The sequence below is a fragment of the Ammospiza caudacuta genome, chromosome Z, assembly GCF_027887145.1.
Source record: "Ammospiza caudacuta isolate bAmmCau1 chromosome Z, bAmmCau1.pri, whole genome shotgun sequence".
In the NCBI taxonomy this organism is placed as follows: Eukaryota; Metazoa; Chordata; class Aves; order Passeriformes; family Passerellidae; genus Ammospiza; species Ammospiza caudacuta.
This window is the reverse complement of record NC_080632.1, coordinates 72,540,796-72,562,917: the sequence shown is the minus strand read 5'-3', so window position 1 is coordinate 72,562,917 and position 22,122 is coordinate 72,540,796. Positions and strand designations below refer to the sequence as shown.

The 22,122-nt window shown below is 53.5% G+C and overlaps 2 protein-coding genes across 2 annotated transcripts; both read right to left on the bottom strand.

Annotated features, from left to right (window-relative positions):
* Positions 1-4,886: 4,886 nt before the first annotated feature.
* On the bottom strand, positions 4,887-11,774 carry LOC131571679 (serine/threonine-protein kinase PAK 3-like). The gene is made up of 11 exons (XM_058824461.1): positions 11,696-11,774; positions 10,717-10,754; positions 9,051-9,195; positions 8,302-8,365; positions 7,620-7,668; positions 7,198-7,310; positions 6,822-6,939; positions 5,936-6,035; positions 5,468-5,664; positions 5,233-5,370; positions 4,887-4,988 (listed from the first exon to the last, which is right to left on the bottom strand). Exons 1-11 carry the CDS (start codon positions 11,772-11,774, stop codon positions 4,887-4,889), a joined length of 1,143 nt encoding a protein of 380 aa, XP_058680444.1.
* A 3,252-nt stretch (positions 11,775-15,026) lies between these two features.
* On the bottom strand, positions 15,027-21,918 carry LOC131571677 (serine/threonine-protein kinase PAK 1-like). Its single transcript, XM_058824460.1, has 12 exons — positions 21,840-21,918; positions 19,962-20,022; positions 19,269-19,335; positions 19,191-19,227; positions 18,442-18,505; positions 17,760-17,808; positions 17,338-17,450; positions 16,962-17,079; positions 16,076-16,175; positions 15,608-15,804; positions 15,370-15,510; positions 15,027-15,128 (listed from the first exon to the last, which is right to left on the bottom strand). Exons 1-12 carry the CDS (start codon positions 21,916-21,918, stop codon positions 15,027-15,029), a joined length of 1,128 nt encoding a protein of 375 aa, XP_058680443.1.
* Positions 21,919-22,122: the final 204 nt, after the last annotated feature.

Sequence of the window (22,122 nt, the reverse complement as noted above, 5' to 3'; positions counted from 1 at the left end):
TCAGCTGTCACTTACTGGCTCTGCAAGTTCAGGCTGTGAAGGGACAGCGGCTGAAGGCTTCATCTTCCTTTGCTCCTCTTCATCCTCTTCCTCAATGACAGAGGCAGCCAGAGGAGCTGCTGACCCTGCTGTTGTGCCCTGCAGGCAGACAGAAGTGAGAGAGATGGGCAAAAGCCAGTGCCTTAGGAGCTGCTTTCTATTGAGCTGGGAAAGGACCCAGAAGAAGGGCAAATCATAGACTTTGATACAAGTGGGCCTCTGAGTCACGCAAAGCCGAGGAAGCTGGCTGAACGAGCTGCTACTCCATCTTGCTGTGCATTTGAGCTTCCCTGCTGCCTAGAAGCAGCAAGATGCCTTGGAGCTGTCCCTTTTGCCTTTCATCTCTTGAAAGGCTTTTCACTGGAAAATCAGCAAACAGCCAGTGCTCCCTTTGCTACTGCTGATGCCACCGGGCAGCTGGCCTTTCCTTCAGCCTCCCACGCCGGCACTCCACACTCGGCTGCAACAGGCCAAGCTGGCAGAATTGCTGCACAATTCTCACACGCCAGCAACGTCTCAGCTTCCTTTGCCACTCACCAAAGGACAGGCTTGTCTCCATCCGCGTGTCAGGTGACCTGCAGCCAGCAAGGCAAAAGGAACCAGAGGCCCTTAGAAAAGTGCCTGTGCTGGCCACTCCCACAGCACAAGGCAGTCCCAACACAGAGCATTTCCCTTTCCCAACATGCCTCCAGGAGCAACAGCTCTTTCCCACAGCAAGCAAGAGAACAAGAAGGACGCTAGAGGAGCCTCTGGCTACATTTGGGCCTCTTTTGCCAAGAGAGAAATAGGAAGACGGTGCTGGAAATGCCCGCTGCTCTTCAAAACTTTGAGCTTCTCTTGTGCCTAACAGCTCAAGCTACATTCCCCTCTTCCCTTTCCTGCATTTTCCATATACATTCTTTCAAATTGCATGCCCTAATTCCCATCCCTTGGCTGAAGATGATAGCCCAGCAAAGCTTCCACAAAGGGTCCCTTCCCTGTGGCAGCTCCCTGCTGAAGCAGCCCAGGAACAGCTGCTGGGCTCAGCAGCAAACCCTCCCTGCACTGGAGTTTGTGCTGCATGGCCAAGGCAATCGCAGTCTTGGCACAGCATCAAAGGCTCAAGTCATGCAGCCAAGGCCTCTAAGGGGTAGAATATGGAGCAAAAGGTGCTTTCCTTCACTCCTGGAGAGAACCACTGAGTTGGTAGAAATACTTCTGAGGATCTGCCCTCAGAGTCTGCAATTTGCAGCTTGTCTTGCTTGAAGCAGCAAGCTGAGGAAATGACAGACTCCGCAGCCGCGCACTCTCCCGGGGAGGGAAGGCAACCGCTGCAGGTTGCATGGCAAATAGTCTGCACGCGCTACCCAGTACAGATGCCCCCTTTGTAGCTGATGCTGCTGGCAGGACATTGACCAAAGCGGTGGCACCTTCACGGCCATTTTGTTCCCAAAGAAACTGGGCCACTGCTGCGGCATAAAGAGCAGAGCCAAGCAAAAGTTGGGCAATGCCAGCCCCAGGAGAAACCTTTACTTACGAGTCAGCTGGGTCAGGTAGTAGCCAGAATAGACAACAGAAAAGATGGTGCAAACGGCGGCACAGACTTGCCCAATCATTTTGGCAGTGCTGTGCGCGTTTGCACGCTGAGTGCCAGCCAAGGGAAAGCCAAGACTCCTCTCGGGGTGCAGGCCGTCTGCTGAGAGCTCCTTGAGCACAAGGATCCTCCTGCAGGGAGCCAGCGGAAGAGCTGCTCTGGACGACCAGGCCTGGCGCGCACCGGGACAACGCTGTGCTGACAGCACTGTGACGTGGCACCTCTGGCTTGACCTCACAATGGCAGCAGCTCTGTGGCTTTCTTGTGCCCAGCAAGACAACCTTGTGTACAGCTGATGCAAAAGAAAAGCCTGGGAAATTCTCCTCACTCACAAAGGCAGTGCTCAAGGCATGCCAGGGGAACTCAGAAAATGCGCCAATCCAAGCGGCATCCAAGCAATGCAAGCAAACATGACTCTTGGTCCCAAAAGCTTTGACTGAAAGCAAGTCTGCTTCTTCTAGGTGGCATCCTAGCTGGTTTGGAAAAGCCTAACTTCTTCAGTGACATTTAGATGGCAAACGAAGCAAAGATAATAAATTTCCAGGACTATTGTAGGCTGCAGTTGCTCCTTGAGCACGCGGGTGCATGCTGACCTATGGAGGGGCTTGACAGCTGGCCTGCAAGCAAAGCTGAGTTCATGGAAGAAATAGCAGTTGATGGTTTTTGAGTGTATCCATAGCAAGGAAGAAGACAAGGCCATCAGCATGGAAACCCATTAGAAGAGATTCAGGAAAAGTTGCGTATGCTAGACTAGGTGCCGAAGTAGATGTGCATACGTGCCTTATAAATTTCTGTAAAACTTTTGCCAGTTGTATTGACGTTAATTGCTTTGCACCAATGGATAGAAGAAGTTATTGTGATGTAGTTAGTGACTTGAGATCACGCTTTGTTAAGAGTGTATAAGCTGGAGAACATGCAGAATAAAACAAACAAACCTTTTTCTTCTTGGACCCTGATCACGTGTGTATGCCACGTCCGGCCTAACGGTGACGCTTGCCCCATCTCTGGGTCAAGAAACAAGTCTTGTCTGACTGGTAACTTTTCAACAAGCTGAGAAAGAAATTAGTAGCTGGACATGCAGATTTCTGAAGAGAGGAAAGAAAAGTGTTGACAAGAATAAACCTAAGTTTTCAATGCCTGAAACACTCAAAAATAACATGTTTTGGGATAGTGTACCATATGTTAGACAGAGTTAAAACAAACCACAACTCATTAGTATCTGGACTTCATTGCCCACTCTGCTTAGAGATGTTGCTTAAAGGCACTTGGTGTCAAGGATCCAGTTCCTGTAGATCACTGTCGACATAGATCAAAATCCTACCAACAAATCAGTGTCAAAACCAGCAAGAGTGAGACTTTTGTCCTTGGCAGGAGCTTCCAGGTGCTCCTGGAAGTCCCCAGGCCTTGACACAAAGAGGTGTATTCAACGGAGGGAGAGAAGCATCATGCTTAGCTCTAAATGTGACCTTTGCTAGCAGATCATACTAGCAGGCAATAAATTACATTTGTTCTGCACTTCGGCAGAGCCAAGATGGGAATCAAAGTCTAGATCACAGGAGAAGATCACACGAGCCTCAGCTTTTCCAGAAGAGGAAAAATACAAAGGATAGTAAATTTGCGTTGGGTTTACAGGCTATTTTTGCAGATCGATAGACAAGGGATGAAGCTTAAAAGATGAGAGCAAAGGAAAATCAACAGATATGCTGAAAGTGAGTGAAGAGTAAGGGGACCTCAAATTAACTGAAAAGCTGCACAGAAAGCTCCTCTACTTTGTGCACTTGCCTCAAGTTTGAAATGGCAAAATCTAGGAGTACTTCAAACTTATTTTTATTAATTCTAGAAGAAAGACAATCAAAACGGTGTACTTCTGCTTACAGTATCAAGTAAAGCACAGGAAGCCATTAGAGTAAGAAAAAATGTGTTCAGACGGCTGAGGCAGCCTTAGGGGTAGGAGGAATGGGGAGGTGTGGAAATCAGGCCTGTGGGCAACATTCAAGGAGCATCCAGTCCCTGAGCAGTCCCTCACAGTGGGTATGCCAGCAGATGGAGGCGAAATGGAGCCACAGCTGGGTGGGAAAAGAGCCGGGGTGGGGAGCCGTGCTCAGCAGGGGCTCCTGCATCAAATTGCTCAATGACAGGTGTGCTATGCTGTGTGCATGTTTCCAACACCTGGCAACAGCAGGCTGGCCCAGAGGTGGGAAAAGGCCAAGGAGGCAGCAGAGTGGGAATGGGGCTCTGCAGGAGGCCCTGGTGGTTGCACACCCCTGTAGGGGATGAGGCTGGCCCAGAGGGTCCCTGGGGGTCTGGGGTGAAAAGCGGGGAAAAGAGAAGCAGGGAGGAAATGCCAGATGCTGCCGCTGTGAGAATGCCATTCCATCCCACAGGTGACATAGTGAGAGGAGGGTGGCAACAAAATGGTGATTGCTGCTGATCAGCCTGACATCTGATCAAGACAAGAGGCCCAGAAAGGACTGCACATCTGCCTCCTAGTGCTGTCCTGAATGGCAGCTCATTACCTGGTGTTCATTACCTGTAGGTGTCTCAGCTTCCCACAGGCATGCCACACTTCAGGTAAGCAAAGCTGCTTACCTCACTATGTTCTTTGGGCCTCTGAAAGGGACTGTCCACTTAGCTACAGCCTGGCAAGGAAGGGAGTCTTACAACACTCTGGATATTTTCGACTTTTATTGACACTCGGGCTGAAACAAAGTATCCCCTCGCTGCTTCTTCATCTTCATCATTCTGTCCTGCAGGTGGCCTGCTCAGGCTGACAGCTTGGAGCGCCTGCAGGCTCCAGTTCTGCTGCAGCCCAGCTTTTCCTCTCACTGCTTAATTCTTATTATGACAATTCTTTCATTTCTACTTCAAAGCTTCCCTAAATTAACAACACTCTATCCTAAGCTAAACAATCCTCTACTATCCAAGCTGTCTACGTTCTATAGTCCTTAAAAGTTGATCCCTATAGTTCCTAATTTTTTTCAATTTTCATCTTTTGCAGAAAGAAAAACAACAGAGCTTTAAATTGAACCTAACAACATATCTAACCTAACCTAACCTAACCTCATCTAATCCAACCTAATGCTAACCTAACCCAACCTAACCTAACAGCTAACCTAACAGCTAACCTAACAGCTAAACTGAGCAAATATCTACACTATCATGTTTCCTAGCTACGGCACAGCTCCTCTTCAACCTCGGGGGATGGCTGAAGCTCTGCCTAAAGATGACACATCCCCTTTTCCCTCCTCTTGGCTGGCGGGGCATCAGGGCCTCCTCAGGCGCAGGTGTCTCCTCTCCAGTCTTCCTGCACTTGCTTGGCTGAGATGATCAGAGCAGCCAGGCTGGAGGCAGGATCGCCTGAGGTCACGAAGGGATGCTGCCCAGAGGAAAAAGAACAAAGAAAGGAACTCTTACTTTCCAGGATCACATCCTCGCGGGCTCAAGCAGGATTCCCTGGCTACCAGCAAGACACACAAAGAGCACTGAGGGCAGCATGTCCCCCTGCGCCTTCCTGTCCTGGCAGCTTTCAGTGCCATGTGGCCCACACTCCTCCTCCTCCTCATCCCTTCATGCAGGTGTCCTCAGCTGCCAGGGCTTTTTGCCCCTTTGCTTTTTCTTACCTGTAGGAGCTCCTGGGCAGACCAGCGCCTGTCCTCATCTGCCTGCAGGCAGCAGTGGAGGAAGTCGCGCAGGAGAGCCGAGTGGTGCCTGGGGTTCTGCAGTTTTGGGGGCCCGTTCCTTTCTAGCAGTTCAAAAACCTACAGCACATGGATGCAAGAGGACACTCCACCTGCTCCTTTGCTAGCCACACACAGCTCTCTCCACACAGAGCCCTCTTGCTAAGCTGCACCTTACCCGGAGACGGGCTTCCCGCTGGTAAGGAGCTTCCCCTTCCACCATTTCCAGCCCCATGATCCCCAGGGACCAGATGTCCACTTTGGGGCCGTAGGCTTCTCCTCTCACCACCTCCGGTGCCATCCAGCTGGGAGTGCCGACGCTGGAGCTGCGCTTGCTGTGCTCAGGGCTGAGCTGAGCACAGAGGCCAAAGTCACCTGAGGACAAAAACAAAGCCTGTCAAAGCCAGCTACCACTGGCAAAGCAGCCAAAACCATTGCCCTGACCAGGCCATGCTGAATCTAACTGAAAAAGCAGCTGAGCTCTCCTTCCACGTGCCTGGAGCCAGGCAAATAAGGCATCGGCTGCTTCAAAAACACCCTGACGATTCACGCACTGGCCAAGCCGCGCTTCTGCCCCAGTGGCCGTCACCAAAATGCAAGCGCACGGCATATGCTGGACATGCTGCAGCCCAGCAGGGATACCCACCCAACTTGACGGATCCGTCCATGCCCACCAGGACGTTGCAACTTTTGATGTCTCTGTGGATGACTTGGCGGGAATGAAGGAAATGCAGTCCTTGCAGGCACTGAGAGAGAAAAAGGAGGGAGGGAAAGTTAACCTGCAGGATCTGATTTCATCCCACCCGCAAGGAAAGAGCTCAACGGGATTGGCGGCTTTCTCAGGGAATTGTGAGCGAGGGCAAAACATCACGCTGCTGTCACCATGAAGAGCTTGCTGCTTCAACACTCTTGGAAGTTTTTTCTAGATTTCCAAGCAAAGGCGTCTGGGCTCCCAAAAGTTCCACCGGCCTTGGGTAGGAAGCACGCCACCTTTGGCTGGGAGGCGGCACGGCAAAGAATTTTGGGGAAGCCTAGTGGCAGCAGAAGAGGAAGCTGCTGGTGACAGCAGCACCTTCGAGCTGTTCCACAATGCATCGCCATGCAGGCTGCAATGCTAGCCTTTGAAGCTGAGGACAGCTCTTTGCCCTTAGCTTGAAATTCTGCCACCCGCATGCTGCCTTCCAGTGGCAAGCAATGTAGGACAGACAGACAGGCTCCAGGCAAACATTCCCAGGCAAAGCTGAGAAGAGGAAGAAAGAGAAATTGAGCCAGTGAGCGAGCACCAAGGCCAGAGGACAGACAGGATGGAAGAGTGCAAGAACAGAGCCTGAGGAGTGCGAGGGCACCGGCAGGCAGTACACTTCCCATGCTCTTTCTTCTCCTGTGTGGCGTGACAGCAGCAGCAGCAGCAGCAGCAGCAGCAGCAGCAGCAGCAAAAGAAAGGTGAGAGCAAGAAATCTCGGCTCTCCTTAAGCTCCAGCTGACAAGCAGCATCCGGGCAGTCTTGGGCAAGCACAAGCGGGATCCCTCACCTCCCGACAGACAGCGCCTATCTGTCCTTCCTCCAGGTACACTGCCCTCAGCACATCAAACAAGGTGCCGCCGTCCATGAACTCCATGGCCAGCCAGAGCTCCGCATCCACCAGGTAGCTGAAAGAAGAAAACCACGGCATGGAGCAACAGAATGGGCATAGCCTCAGTCACCCCAGGGCCTGAGACAGGTTTTTGCAGCTGCTCTCCAAGCTACGGGTGCCACAAGAGACTGTTGAACACCAGCTCCACCTCCTCCCACGCTCTGGACACACGCAGAGAAATCATCCCCAGCTCTGTTCTCTGCCAGCGACCAAAGGGCATCGTCTCTTTGCGCTTGCACCAGCTAAAGCTACATTGACACCAGAATATGCCAACCTGTCTAAGTAGGTAACGATATTGGGACTCCTGTTGTCCCTCATGGCCAGGATTTCATTGGCAGCCAGCTCCTCGGACATCTCCTCCTCGAGTGACATGATCTTGATTGCCACCTGCAATGACATTGGCCACCGGTACCTTGACAAGACGCACCCCGCTCGAGATCACAAGGAGCATGGAGCGAGTGCTGGTGCAATGAGGCAGCACGCTGGGCCAAAGTGCCTTGTCACTAGACAGCAGAGCTTAGCAGAAGCACCAAAAGCCATCCCAAATGCATTCTGCCCCCTGAGCCTAGACTGTATTTCAGAAGAACAGCCCCTGCTGCAGACATGGAGCTGCCACCCAAACCTCCAAGCACAGCTCACAGCAGCGGGCAAAGCGCTCCAGAGCTGCAAAATGGCGTGGGGCTCTTGGCACTTTACCTGTTGTCCGCTGCTGGTGTCAAGGGCTTTATAAACAGCTCCAAACCCTCTAGAAAGACAAAAGCAGCAGAAAGAGACCTTTATCCCTCTGGCAGTGAAAGCAAGCCCAGGCAGCAGATCTCCCCAGGCTGCCTGGACGCCTTCCTTAGAAAAAATGCCTGGCTGCAGCATCTCTTCGGCCAACAGCATGTTAGCCCGTGAGCCCTCTGCCATGCGGGGCAGGCTGTCCAAGGGAACACTAAGGTGCAGCATGAAGACCAAGGGCCGCTGGAAATCTCCAAGGCGCACACCCTGCCAGGTCATTTCAGAACCTAAGGGGAACTCTCTCCTTGTGCAAGTGTGCATGCATGTGTGTGTCAAAAAAGGGAGAACAATTTGAGTCAGAAGACTGTCCTTGACAATCTGACCTTTCTTGGATGGCAAGGTGCTCTTTCAGGCCACAAAGCTGTAGGGCCAGGGCTTCTCCCAGCTCCTGCTCCTCACTGCTGCAAGCAAGACACTGCCAGCATCAACTTGTCTTTGATGAGGCCTTTGCATTGCTCTGACCGAGCAGTCCAGGCAGGCGACACGAGGTCAAGCCGGAGCCTGACCATGATTGGAGCTTGCCTGACTTCACGCTTGATATTGCACCAGCCAAAGACCTGGCCCACACTTTTGTAAAATGAGCTGACGTCACGCTTACCCTCGCCCGAGTTCCTCAAATGCCGTGTATTTGCCCGTTGGCCGGCCCGGACTCACGATGCTCCCTGAAAGACAAAAGCAGTGCAGGGCGCTCACTCGCACACAGAGACGCCGCTGCCCAGAGCGTCCCAAAGGCAGCCCCACTGCCCGCAGCTCTGGGCCCTTTGCGGTCCCGCGGCTTCCAGCTGCTGAGACCAGCAAGTGGGAGGGCCATCTTCTCCACCTTTCATCAGGTGGCCTTTCCAAGAAGGCCTTGATTTCTTTCAAGAGCAGCATCTCACGCGATAAGCCAAAATGATGAGCCCTTAAGAAGGGGGCCCTAAGAGGTAAGCAAGGGCCTTTGCTGCTTCCGCAGTCACACCCACCATCACTGGCAGGTCCACTGCCAGGGGCACAAAGTGTCTGGGCCGGAGGAGGAGTAAGAACCAGAGCCAGAAAACACCTGGGGCCAGACAGCTCCCTGGGCAATAGTCACTTGCTAGGTGCCAGCCTTCTGCTCAAGCAGAAACAATCTCTGCTTTTGCCTTTGGCCCAGAAGGCAGCCCAGGCAGGGCCAAGCCAGGCCCAGCCGCCCTCACAGGCAGCAGGGACTCCCTGGGTGCTGCCACGCTTCCTCAGAGCAGTACAACACCTTCTGCAGAGAGGCCTAAGTGCCTCTGAGACTGAGGGCCAGCATCTGGCGCAGCCTACACCCAGACACTCGCACAAGACCCTGCTCTGGCAGACAAGAAATGCACCAGACGGACGTACTCAGTGTCTTCAGGCCCTGCTCTTCCCTCATCTCGGGCTGCTGGGCTGCGCTGCTGCAAGAAGTGCCGGCAGCGGGGCTTGAGCTGGCTGCTGCAGGCCATGCTGGTCCGGCGGCACCAGGTTGAATGGCAGAGCCTGTCTTGCGCTGGGACAAGAAAGGATTGCCCGTCAGAAGGGTGGCTGGCACTCATGCCCCCCCCTAAGCGCACAGCAAAAGCAAGGCCTTGGGAAGGTGCTGCCAGCCACGGCCAGGCCTCTCCAGCTGGAGCAGTTCCCATGTCCCCTTCTCAAAGGCACCTTCGGGAGAAGCCCAAAGGCTACTTGGATCCAGCCCCTCCCGACCACCTCCATGCTCCACGTGTTCAGCTTTTCTGCAAGACACTGGCAACAAGGTATTGATGGGGCTGCCAAATCCACAAAGAGATCAGAGCAGGGCCCCAGAGCCTGCTTTCCTCCTCCTGTCTTTTCCTGGGCCGGAATGAAATCAGCCCGGAGTTGGCAGGCAACAGTCTGCTCAGAAGCCCGCAGCGTGTCCCTTCTCTGATCTGTTTCACGGATTTCCCTTCTCTATGGCAGCCTTTAGAGAGCGGCCCTTGGGAGCCGCCTTCCAGCCCTGCCCAGACCCACCCGCCCTTTTACAATGCAGGGCTGCCGAGGATTCTCCTCTCCAAACTCTGCTCTGACCGGCTGGAAGTGAAGCACAGCCTGAAGCTAATTAGTCCACGGAGACAGCAGGTCCCTTCCAGGGGCCAGTGTCTGCCAGGTACCCTGCAAGGCTGTCAACTGCGTATTTGGGCCGCGCTGTCTGCTGACCACAGGCAGCCTGCACTGACAACGGGCACAAGGGGCTGACTCCTGCACTGAGAGTCACTCAATGCTGCCTCCTGTCTGATCCCAAGAGACACTCTGGCGCCCTCTCAGCATCCCAGCTTCAATGTCAAACTTCAGAACCCATTGGCCAGGGCTCCCCAGCTTGCCTGAAGCCGCACTACGTCACAGCAGGCACACGGCTGCCAGCATCTTCAGCCACGAGCAACAAGGGCTGCTCCAAAACGGGTAGCCTGGCCGTGCGCCAAAGGCAGTGCCAAGCTCAGCTGTCACTTACTGGCTCTGCAAGTTCAGGCTGTGAAGGGACAGCGGCTGAAGGCTTCATCTTCCTTTGCTCCTCTTCATCCTCTTCCTCAATGACAGAGGCAGCCAGAGGAGCTGCTGACCCTGCTGTTGTGCCCTGCAGGCAGACAGAAGTGAGAGAGATGGGCAAAAGCCAGTGCCTTAGGAGCTGCTTTCTATTGAGCTGGGAAAGGACCCAGAAGAAGGGCAAATCATAGACTTTGATACAAGTGGGCCTCTGAGTCACGCAAAGCCGAGGAAGCTGGCTGAACGAGCTGCTACTCCATCTTGCTGTGCATTTGAGCTTCCCTGCTGCCTAGAAGCAGCAAGATGCCTTGGAGCTGTCCCTTTTGCCTTTCATCTCTTGAAAGGCTTTTCACTGGAAAATCAGCAAACAGCCAGTGCTCCCTTTGCTACTGCTGATGCCACCGGGCAGCTGGCCTTTCCTTCAGCCTCCCACGCCGGCACTCCACACTCGGCTGCAACAGGCCAAGCTGGCAGAATTGCTGCACAATTCTCACACGCCAGCAACGTCTCAGCTTCCTTTGCCACTCACCAAAGGACAGGCTTGTCTCCATCCGCGTGTCAGGTGACCTGCAGCCAGCAAGGCAAAAGGAACCAGAGGCCCTTAGAAAAGTGCCTGTGCTGGCCACTCCCACAGCACAAGGCAGTCCCAACACAGAGCATTTCCCTTTCCCAACATGCCTCCAGGAGCAACAGCTCTTTCCCACAGCAAGCAAGAGAACAAGAAGGACGCTAGAGGAGCCTCTGGCTACATTTGGGCCTCTTTTGCCAAGAGAGAAATAGGAAGACGGTGCTGGAAATGCCCGCTGCTCTTCAAAACTTTGAGCTTCTCTTGTGCCTAACAGCTCAAGCTACATTCCCCTCTTCCCTTTCCTGCATTTTCCATATACATTCTTTCAAATTGCATGCCCTAATTCCCATCCCTTGGCTGAAGATGATAGCCCAGCAAAGCTTCCACAAAGGGTCCCTTCCCTGTGGCAGCTCCCTGCTGAAGCAGCCCAGGAACAGCTGCTGGGCTCAGCAGCAAACCCTCCCTGCACTGGAGTTTGTGCTGCATGGCCAAGGCAATCGCAGTCTTGGCACAGCATCAAAGGCTCAAGTCATGCAGCCAAGGCCTCTAAGGGGTAGAATATGGAGCAAAAGGTGCTTTCCTTCACTCTTGGAGAGAACCACTGAGTTGGTAGAAATACTTGTGAGGATCTGCCCTCAGAGTCTGCAATTTGCAGCTTGTCTTGCTTGAAGCAGCAAGCTGAGGAAATGACAGACTCCGCAGCCACGCACTCTCCCGGGGAGGGAAGGTAACCGCTGCAGGTTGCATGGCAAATAGTCTGCACGCGCTACCCAGTACAGATGCCCCCTTTGTAGCTGATGCTGCTGGCAGGACATTGACCAAAGCGGTGGCACCTTCACGGCCATTTTGTTCCCAAAGAAACTGGGCCACTGCTGCGGCATAAAGAGCAGAGCCAAGCAAAAGTTGGGCAATGCCAGCCCCAGGAGAAACCTTTACTTACGAGTCAGCTGGGTCAGGTAGTAGCCAGAATAGACAACAGAAAAGATGGTGCAAACGGCGGCACAGACTTGCCCAATCATTTTGGCAGTGCTGTGCGCGTTTGCACGCTGAGTGCCAGCCAAGGGAAAGCCAAGACTCCTCTCGGGGTGCAGGCCGTCTGCTGAGAGCTCCTTGAGCACAAGGATCCTCCTGCAGGGAGCCAGCGGAAGAGCTGCTCTGGACGACCAGGCCTGGCGCGCACCGGGACAACGCTGTGCTGACAGCACTGTGACGTGGCACCTCTGGCTTGACCTCACAATGGCAGCAGCTCTGTGGCTTTCTTGTGCCCAGCAAGACAACCTTGTGTACAGCTGATGCAAAAGAAAAGCCTGGGAAATTCTCCTCACTCACAAAGGCAGTGCTCAAGGCATGCCAGGGGAACTCAGAAAATGCGCCAATCCAAGCGGCATCCAAGCAATGCAAGCAAACATGACTCTTGGTCCCAAAAGCTTTGACTGAAAGCAAGTCTGCTTCTTCTAGGTGGCATCCTAGCTGGTTTGGAAAAGCCTAACTTCTTCAGTGACATTTAGATGGCAAACGAAGCAAAGATAATAAATTTCCAGGACTATTGTAGGCTGCAGTTGCTCCTTGAGCACGCGGGTGCATGCTGACCTATGGAGGGGCTTGACAGCTGGCCTGCAAGCAAAGCTGAGTTCATGGAAGAAATAGCAGTTGATGGTTTTTGAGTGTATCCAAAGCAAGGAAGAAGACAAGGCCATCAGCATGGAAACCCATTAGAAGAGATTCAGGAAAAGTTGCGTATGCTAGACTAGGTGCCGAAGTAGATGTGCATACGTGCCTTATAAATTTCTGTAAAACTTTTGCCAGTTGTATTGACGTTAATTGCTTTGCACCAATGGATAGAAGAAGTTATTGTGATGTAGTTAGTGACTTGAGATCACGCTTTGTTAAGAGTGTATAAGCTGGAGAACATGCAGAATAAAACAAACAAACCTTTTTCTTCTTGGACCCTGATCACGTGTGTATGCCACGTCCGGCCTAACGGTGACGCTTGCCCCATCTCTGGGTCAAGAAACAAGTCTTGTCTGACTGGTAACTTTTCAACAAGCTGAGAAAGAAATTAGTAGCTGGACATGCAGATTTCTGAAGAGAGGAAAGAAAAGTGTTGACAAGAATAAACCTAAGTTTTCAATGCCTGAAACACTCAAAAATAACATGTTTTGGGATAGTGTACCATATGTTAGACAGAGTTAAAACAAACCACAACTCATTAGTATCTGGACTTCATTGCCCACTCTGCTTAGAGATGTTGCTTAAAGGCACTTGGTGTCAAGGATCCAGTTCCTGTAGATCACTGTCGACATAGATCAAAATCCTACCAACAAATCAGTGTCAAAACCAGCAAGAGTGAGACTTTTGTCCTTGGCAGGAGCTTCCAGGTGCTCCTGGAAGTCCCCAGGCCTTGACACAAAGAGGTGTATTCAACGGAGGGAGAGAAGCATCATGCTTAGCTCTAAATGTGACCTTTGCTAGCAGATCATACTAGCAGGCAATAAATTACATTTGTTCTGCACTTCGGCAGAGCCAAGATGGGAATCAAAGTCTAGATCACAGGAGAAGATCACACGAGCCTCAGCTTTTCCAGAAGAGGAAAAATACAAAGGATAGTAAATTTGCGTTGGGTTTACAGGCTATTTTTGCAGATCGATAGACAAGGGATGAAGCTTAAAAGATGAGAGCAAAGGAAAATCAACAGATATGCTGAAAGTGAGTGAAGAGTAAGGGGACCTCAAATTAACTGAAAAGCTGCACAGAAAGCTCCTCTACTTTGTGCACTTGCCTCAAGTTTTCAATGGCAAAATCTAGGAGTACTTCAAACTTATTTTTATTAATTCTAGAAGAAAGACAATCAAAACGGTGTACTTCTGCTTACAGTATCAAGTAAAGCACAGGAAGCCATTAGAGTAAGAAAAAATGTGTTCAGACGGCTGAGGCAGCCTTAGGGGTAGGAGGAATGGGGAGGCGTGGAAATCAGGCCTGTGGGCAACATTCAAGGAGCATCCAGTCCCTGAGCAGTCCCTCACAGTGGGTATGCCAGCAGATGGAGGCGAAATGGAGCCACAGCTGGGTGGGAAAAGAGCCGGGGTGGGGAGCCGTGCTCAGCAGGGGCTCCTGCATCAAATTGCTCAATGACAGGTGTGCTATGCTGTGTGCATGTTTCCAACACCTGGCAACAGCAGGCTGGCCCAGAGGTGGGAAAAGGCCAAGGAGGCAGCAGAGTGGGAATGGGGCTCTGCAGGAGGCCCTGGTGGTTGCACACCCCTGTAGGGGATGAGGCTGGCCCAGAGGGTCCCTGGGGGTCTGGGGTGAAAAGCGGGGAAAAGAGAAGCAGGGAGGAAATGCCAGATGCTGCCGCTGTGAGAATGCCATTCCATCCCACAGGTGACATAGTGAGAGGAGGGTGGCAACAAAATGGTGATTGCTGCTGATCAGCCTGACATCTGATCAAGACAAGAGGCCCAGAAAGGACTGCACATCTGCCTCCTAGTGCTGTCCTGAATGGCAGCTCATTACCTGGTGTTCATTACCTGTAGGTCTCTCAGCTTCCCACAGGCATGCCACACTTCAGGTAAGCAAAGCTGCTTACCTCACTATGTTCTTTGGGCCTCTGAAAGGGACTGTCCACTTAGCTACAGCCTGGCAAGGAAGGGTGTCTTACAACACTCTGGATATTTTCGACTTTTATTGACACTCGGGCTGAAACAAAGTATCCCCTCGCTGCTTCTTCATCTTCATCATTCTGTCCTGCAGGTGGCCTGCTCAGGCTGACAGCTTGGAGCGCCTGCAGGCTCCAGTTCTGCTGCAGCCCAGCTTTTCCTCTCACTGCTTAATTCTTATTATGACAATTCTTTCATTTCTACTTCAAAGCTTCCCTAAATTAACAACACTCTATCCTAAGCTAAACAATCCTCTACTATCCAAGCTGTCTACGTTCTATAGTCCTTAAAAGTTGATCCCTATAGTTCCTAATTTTTTTCAATTTTCATCTTTTGCAGAAAGAAAAACAACAGAGCTTTAAATTGAACCTAACAACATATCTAACCTAACCTAACCTAACCTCATCTAATCCAACCTAATGCTAACCTAACCCAACCTAACCTAACAGCTAACCTAACAGCTAACCTAACAGCTAAACTGAGCAAATATCTACACTATCATGTTTCCTAGCTACGGCACAGCTCCTCTTCAACCTCGGGGGATGGCTGAAGCTCTGCCTAAAGATGACACATCCCCTTTTCCCTCCTCTTGGCTGGCGGGGCATCAGGGCCTCCTCAGGCGCAGGTGTCTCCTCTCCAGTCTTCCTGCACTTGCTTGGCTGAGATGATCAGAGCAGCCAGGCTGGAGGCAGGATCGCCTGAGGTCACGAAGGGATGCTGCCCAGAGGAAAAAGAACAAAGCAAGGAACTCTTACTTTCCAGGATCACATCCTCGCGGGCTCAAGCAGGATTCCCTGGCTACCAGCAAGACACACAAAGAGCACTGAGGGCAGCATGTCCCCCTGCGCCTTCCTGTCCTGGCAGCTTTCAGTGCCATGTGGCCCACACTCCTCCTCCTCCTCATCCCTTCATGCAGGTGTCCTCAGCTGCCAGGGCTTTTTGCCCCTTTGCTTTTTCTTACCTGTAGGAGCTCCTGGGCAGACCAGCGCCTGTCCTCATCTGCCTGCAGGCAGCAGTGGAGGAAGTCGCGCAGGAGAGCCGAGTGGTGCCTGGGGTTCTGCAGTTTTGGGGGCCCGTTCCTTTCTAGCAGTTCAAAAACCTACAGCACATGGATGCAAGAGGACACTCCACCTGCTCCTTTGCTAGCCACACACAGCTCTCTCCACACAGAGCCCTCTTGCTAAGCTGCACCTTACCCGGAGACGGGCTTCCCGCTGGTAAGGAGCTTCCCCTTCCACCATTTCCAGCCCCATGATCCCCAGGGACCAGATGTCCACTTTGGGGCCGTAGGCTTCTCCTCTCACCACCTCCGGTGCCATCCAGCTGGGAGTGCCGACGCTGGAGCTGCGCTTGCTGTGCTCAGGGCTGAGCTGAGCACAGAGGCCAAAGTCACCTGAGGACAAAAACAAAGCCTGTCAAAGCCAGCTACCACTGGCAAAGCAGCCAAAACCATTGCCCTGACCAGGCCATGCTGAATCTAACTGAAAAAGCAGCTGAGCTCTCCTTCCACGTGCCTGGAGCCAGGCAAATAAGGCATCGGCTGCTTCAAAAACACCCTGACGATTCACGCACTGGCCAAGCCGCGCTTCTGCCCCAGTGGCCGTCACCAAAATGCAAGCGCACGGCATATGCTGGACATGCTGCAGCCCAGCAGGGATACCCACCCAACTTGACGGATCCGTCCGTGCCCACCAGGACGTTGCAACTTTTGATGTCTCTGTGGATGACTTGGCGGGAATGAAGGAAATGCAGTCCTTGCAGGCACTGAGAGAGAAAAAGGAGGGAGGGAAAGTTAACCTGCAGGATCTGATTTCATCCCACCCGCAAGGAAAGAGCTCAAGGGGATTGGCGGCTTTCTCAGGGAATTGTGAGCGAGGGCAAAACATCACGCTGCTGTCACCATGAAGAGCTTGCTGCTTCAACACTCTTGGAAGTTTTTTCTAGATTTCCAAGCAAAGGCGTCTGGGCTCCCAAAAGTTCCACCGGCCTTGGGTAGGAAGCACGCCACCTTTGGCTGGGAGGCGGCACGGCAAAGAATTTTGGGGAAGCCTAGTGGCAGCAGAAGAGGAAGCTGCTGGTGACAGCAGCACCTTCGAGCTGTTCCACAATGCATCGCCATGCAGGCTGCAATGCTAGCCTTTGAAGCTGAGGACAGCTCTTTGCCCTTAGCTTGAAATTCTGCCACCCGCATGCTGCCTTCCAGTGGCAAGCAATGTAGGACAGACAGACAGGCTCCAGGCAAACATTCCCAGGCAAAGCTGAGAAGAGGAAGAAAGAGAAATTGAGCCAGTGAGCGAGCACCAAGGCCAGACGACAGACAGGATGGAAGAGTGCAAGAACAGAGCCTGAGGAGTGCGAGGGCACCGGCAGGCAGTACACTTCCCATGCTCTTTCTTCTCCTGTGTGGCGTGACAGCAGCAGCAGCAGCAGCAGCAGCAGCAGCAGCAGCAGCAAAAGAAAGGTGAGAGCAAGAAATCTCGGCTCTCCTTAAGCTCCAGCTGACAAGCAGCATCCGGGCAGTCTTGGGCAAGCACAAGCGGGATCCCTCACCTCCCGACAGACAGCGCCTATCTGTCCTTCCTCCAGGTACACTGCCCTCAGCACATCAAACAAGGTGCCGCCGTCCATGAACTCCATGGCCAGCCAGAGCTCCGCATCCACCAGGTAGCTGAAAGAAGAAAACCACGGCATGGAGCAACAGAATGGGCATAGCCTCCGTCACCCCAGGGCCTGAGACAGGTTTTTGCAGCTGCTCTCCAAGATACGGGTGCCACAAGAGACTGTTGAACACCAGCTCCACCTCCTCCCACGCTCTGGACACACGCAGAGAAATCATCCCCAGCTCTGTTCTCTGCCAGCGACCAAAGGGCATCGTCTCTTTGCGCTTGCACCAGCTAAAGCTACATTGACACCAGAATATGCCAACCTGTCTAAGTAGGTAACGATATTGGGACTCCTGTTGTCCCTCATGGCCAGGATTTCATTGGCAGCCAGCTCCTCGGACATCTCCTCCTCGAGTGACATGATCTTGATTGCCACCTGCAATGACATTGGCCACCGGTACCTTGACAAGACGCACCCCGCTCGAGATCACAAGGAGCATGGAGCGAGTGCTGGTGCAATGAGGCAGCACGCTGGGCCAAAGTGCCTTGTCACTAGACAGCAGAGCTTAGCAGAAGCACCAAAAGCCATCCCAAATGCATTCTGCCCCCTGAGCCTAGACTGTATTTCAGAAGAACAGCCCCTGCTGCAGACATGGAGCTGCCACCCAAACCTCCAAGCACAGCTCACAGCAGCAGGCAAAGCGCTCCAGAGCTGCAAAATGGCGTGGGGCTCTTGGCACTTTACCTGTTGTCCGCTGCTGGTGTCAAGGGCTTTATAAACAGCTCCAAACCCTCTAGAAAGACAAAAGCAGCAGAAAGAGACCTTTATCCCTCTGGCAGTGAAAGCAAGCCCAGGCAGCAGATCTCCCCAGGCTGCCTGGACGCCTTCCTTAGAAAAAATGCCTGGCTGCAGCATCTCTTCGGCCAACAGCATGTTAGCCCGTGAGCCCTCTGCCATGCGGGGCAGGCTGTCCAAGGGAACACTAAGGTGCAGCATGAAGACCAAGGGCCGCTGGAAATCTCCAAGGCGCACACCCTGCCAGGTCATTTCAGAACCTAAGGGGCACTCTCTCCTTGTGCAAGTGTGCATGCATGTGTGTGTCAAAAAAGGGAGAACAATTTGAGTCAGAAGACTGTCCTTGACAATCTGACCTTTCTTGGATGGCAAGGTGCTCTTTCAGGCCACAAAGCTGTAGGGCCAGGGCTTCTCCCAGCTCCTGCTCCTCACTGCTGCAAGCAAGACACTGCCAGCATCAACTTGTCTTTGATGAGGCCTTTGCATTGCTCTGACCGAGCAGTCCAGGCAGGCGACACGAGGTCAAGCCGGAGCCTGACCATGACTGGAGCTTGCCTGACTTCACGCTTGATATTGCACCAGCCAAAGACCTGGCCCACACTTTTGTAAAATGAGCTGACGTCACGCTTACCCTCGCCCGAGTTCCTCAAATGCCGTGTATTTGCCCGTTGGCCGGCCCGGACTCACGATGCTCCCTGAAAGACAAAAGCAGTGCAGGGCGCTCACTCGCACACAGAGACGCCGCTGCCCAGAGCGTCCCAAAGGCAGCCCCACTGCCCGCAGCTCTGGGCCCTTTGCGGTCCCGCGGCTTCCAGCTGCTGAGACCAGCAAGTGGGAGGGCCATCTTCTCCACCTTTCATCAGGTGGCCTTTCCAAGAAGGCCTTGATTTCTTTCAAGAGCAGCATCTCACGCGATAAGCCAAAATGATGAGCCCTTAAGAAGGGGGCCCTAAGAGGTAAGCAAGGGCCTTTGCTGCTTCCGCAGTCACACCCACCATCACTGGCAGGTCCACTGCCAGGGGCACAAAGTGTCTGGGCCGGAGGAGGAGTAAGAACCAGAGCCAGAAAACACCTGGGGCCAGACAGCTCCCTGGGCAATAGTCACTTGCTAGGTGCCAGCCTTCTGCTCAAGCAGAAACAATCTCTGCTTTTGCCTTTGGCCCAGAAGGCAGCCCAGGCAGGGCCAAGCCAGGCCCAGCCGCCCTCACAGGCAGCAGGGACTCCCTGGGTGCTGCCACGCTTCCTCAGAGCAGTACAACACCTTCTGCAGAGAGGCCTAAGTGCCTCTGAGACTGAGGGCCAGCATCTGGCGCAGCCTACACCCAGACACTCGCACAAGACCCTGCTCTGGCAGACAAGAAATGCACCAGACGGACGTACTCAGTGTCTTCAGGCCCTGCTCTTCCCTCATCTCGGGCTGCTGGGCTGCGCTGCTGCAGGAAGTGCCGGCAGCGGGACTTGAGCTGGCTGCTGCAGGCCATGCTGGTCCGGCGGCACCAGGTTGAATGGCAGAGCCTGTCTTGCGCTGGGACAAGAAAGGATTGCCCGTCAGAAGGGTGGCTGGCACTCATGCCCCCCCCTAAGCGCACAGCAAAAGCAAGGCCTTGGGAAGGTGCTGCCAGCCACGGCCAGGCCTCTCCAGCTGGAGCAGTTCCCATGTCCCCTTCTCAAAGGCACCTTCGGGAGAAGCCCAAAGGCTACTTGGATCCAGCCCCTCCCGACCACCTCCATGCTCCACGTGTTCAGCTTTTCTGCAAGACACTGGCAACAAGGTATCGATGGGGCTGCCAAATCCACAAAGAGATCAGAGCAGGGCCCCAGAGCCTCGCTGCTTTCCTCCTCCTGTCTTTTCCTGGGCCGGAATGAAATCAGCCCGGAGTTGGCAGGCAACAGTCTGCTCAGAAGCCCGCAGCGTGTCCCTTCTCTGATCTGTTTCACGGATTTCCCTTCTCTATGGCAGCCTTTAGAGAGCGGCCCTTGGGAGCCGCCTTCCAGCCCTGCCCAGACCCACCCGCCCTTTTACAATGCAGGGCTGCCGAGGATTCTCCTCTCCAAACTCTGCTCTGACCGGCTGGAAGTGAAGCACAGCCTGAAGCTAATTAGTCCACGGAGACAGCAGGTCCCTTCCAGGGGCCAGTGTCTGCCAGGTACCCTGCAAGGCTGTCAACTGCGTATTTGGGCCGCGCTGTCCGCTGACCACAGGCAGCCTGCACTGACAACGGGCACAAGGGGCTGACTCCTGCACTGAGAGTCACTCAATGCTGCCTCCTGTCTGATCCCAAGAGACACTCTGGCGCCCTCTCAGCATCCCAGCTTCAATGTCAAACTTCAGAACCCATTGGCCAGGGCTCCCCAGCTTGCCTGAAGCCGCACTACGTCACAGCAGGCACACGGCTGCCAGCATCTTCAGCCACGAGCAACAAGGGCTGCTCCAAAACGGGTAGCCTGGCCCTGCGCCAAAGGCAGTGCCAAGCTCAGCTGTCACTTACTGGCTCTGCAAGTTCAGGCTGTGAAGGGACAGCGGCTGAAGGCTTCATCTTCCTTTGCTCCTCTTCATCCTCTTCCTCAATGACAGAGGCAGCCAGAGGAGCTGCTGACCCTGCTGTTGTGCCCTGCAGGCAGACAGAAGTGAGAGAGATGGGCAAAAGCCAGTGCCTTAGGAGCTGCTTTCTATTGAGCTGGGAAAGGACCCAGAAGAAGGGCAAATCATAGACTTTGATACAAGTGGGCCTCTGAGTCACGCAAAGCCGAGGAAGCTGGCTGAACGAGCTGCTACTCCATCTTGCTGTGCATTTGAGCTTCCCTGCTGCCTAGAAGCAGCAAGATGCCTTGGAGCTGTCCCTTTTGCCTTTCATCTCTTGAAAGGCTTTTCACTGGAAAATCAGCAAACAGCCAGTGCTCCCTTTGCTACTGCTGATGCCACCGGGCAGCTGGCCTTTCCTTCAGCCTCCCACGCCGGCACTCCACACTCGGCTGCAACAGGCCAAGCTGGCAGAATTGCTGCACAATTCTCACACGCCAGCAACGTCTCAGCTTCCTTTGCCACTCACCAAAGGACAGGCTTGTCTCCATCCGCGTGTCAGGTGACCTGCAGCCAGCAAGGCAAAAGGAACCAGAGGCCCTTAGAAAAGTGCCTGTGCTGGCCACTCCCACAGCACAAGGCAGTCCCAACACAGAGCATTTCCCTTTCCCAACATGCCTCCAGGAGCAACAGCTCTTTCCCACAGCAAGCAAGAGAACAAGAAGGACGCTAGAGGAGCCTCTGGCTACATTTGGGCCTCTTTTGCCAAGAGAGAAATAGGAAGACGGTGCTGGAAATGCCCGCTGCTCTTCAAAACTTTGAGCTTCTCTTGTGCCTAACAGCTCAAGCTACATTCCCCTCTTCCCTTTCCTGCATTTTCCATATACATTCTTTCAAATTGCATGCCCTAATTCCCATCCCTTGGCTGAAGATGATAGCCCAGCAAAGCTTCCACAAAGGGTCCCTTCCCTGTGGCAGCTCCCTGCTGAAGCAGCCCAGGAACAGCTGCTGGGCTCAGCAGCAAACCCTCCCTGCACTGGAGTTTGTGCTGCATGGCCAAGGCAATCGCAGTCTTGGCACAGCATCAAAGGCTCAAGTCATGCAGCCAAGGCCTCTAAGGGGTAGAATATGGAGCAAAAGGTGCTTTCCTTCACTCCTGGAGAGAACCACTGAGTTGGTAGAAATACTTGTGAGGATCTGCCCTCAGAGTCTGCAATTTGCAGCTTGTCTTGCTTGAAGCAGCAAGCTGAGGAAATGACAGACTCTGCTGCCGCGCACTCTCCCGGGGAGGGAAGGCAACCGCTGCAGGTTGCATGGCAAATAGTCTGCACGCGCTACCCAGTACAGATGCCCCCTTTGTAGCTGATGCTGCTGGCAGGACATTGACCAAAGCGGTGGCACCTTCACGGCCATTTTGTTCCCAAAGAAACTGGGCCACTGCTGCGGCATAAAGAGCAGAGCCAAGCAAAAGTTGGGCAATGCCAGCCCCAGGAGAAACCTTTACTTACGAGTCAGCTGGGTCAGGTAGTAGCCAGAATAGACAACAGAAAAGATGGTGCAAACGGCGGCACAGACTTGCCTAATCATTTTGGCAGTGCTGTGCGCGTTTGCACGCTGAGTGCCAGCCAAGGGAAAGCCAAGACTCCTCTCGGGGTGCAGGCCGTCTGCTGAGAGCTCCTTGAGCACAAGGATCCTCCTGCAGGGAGCCAGCGGAAGAGCTGCTCTGGACGACCAGGCCTGGCGCGCACCGGGACAACGCTGTGCTGACAGCACTGTGACGTGGCACCTCTG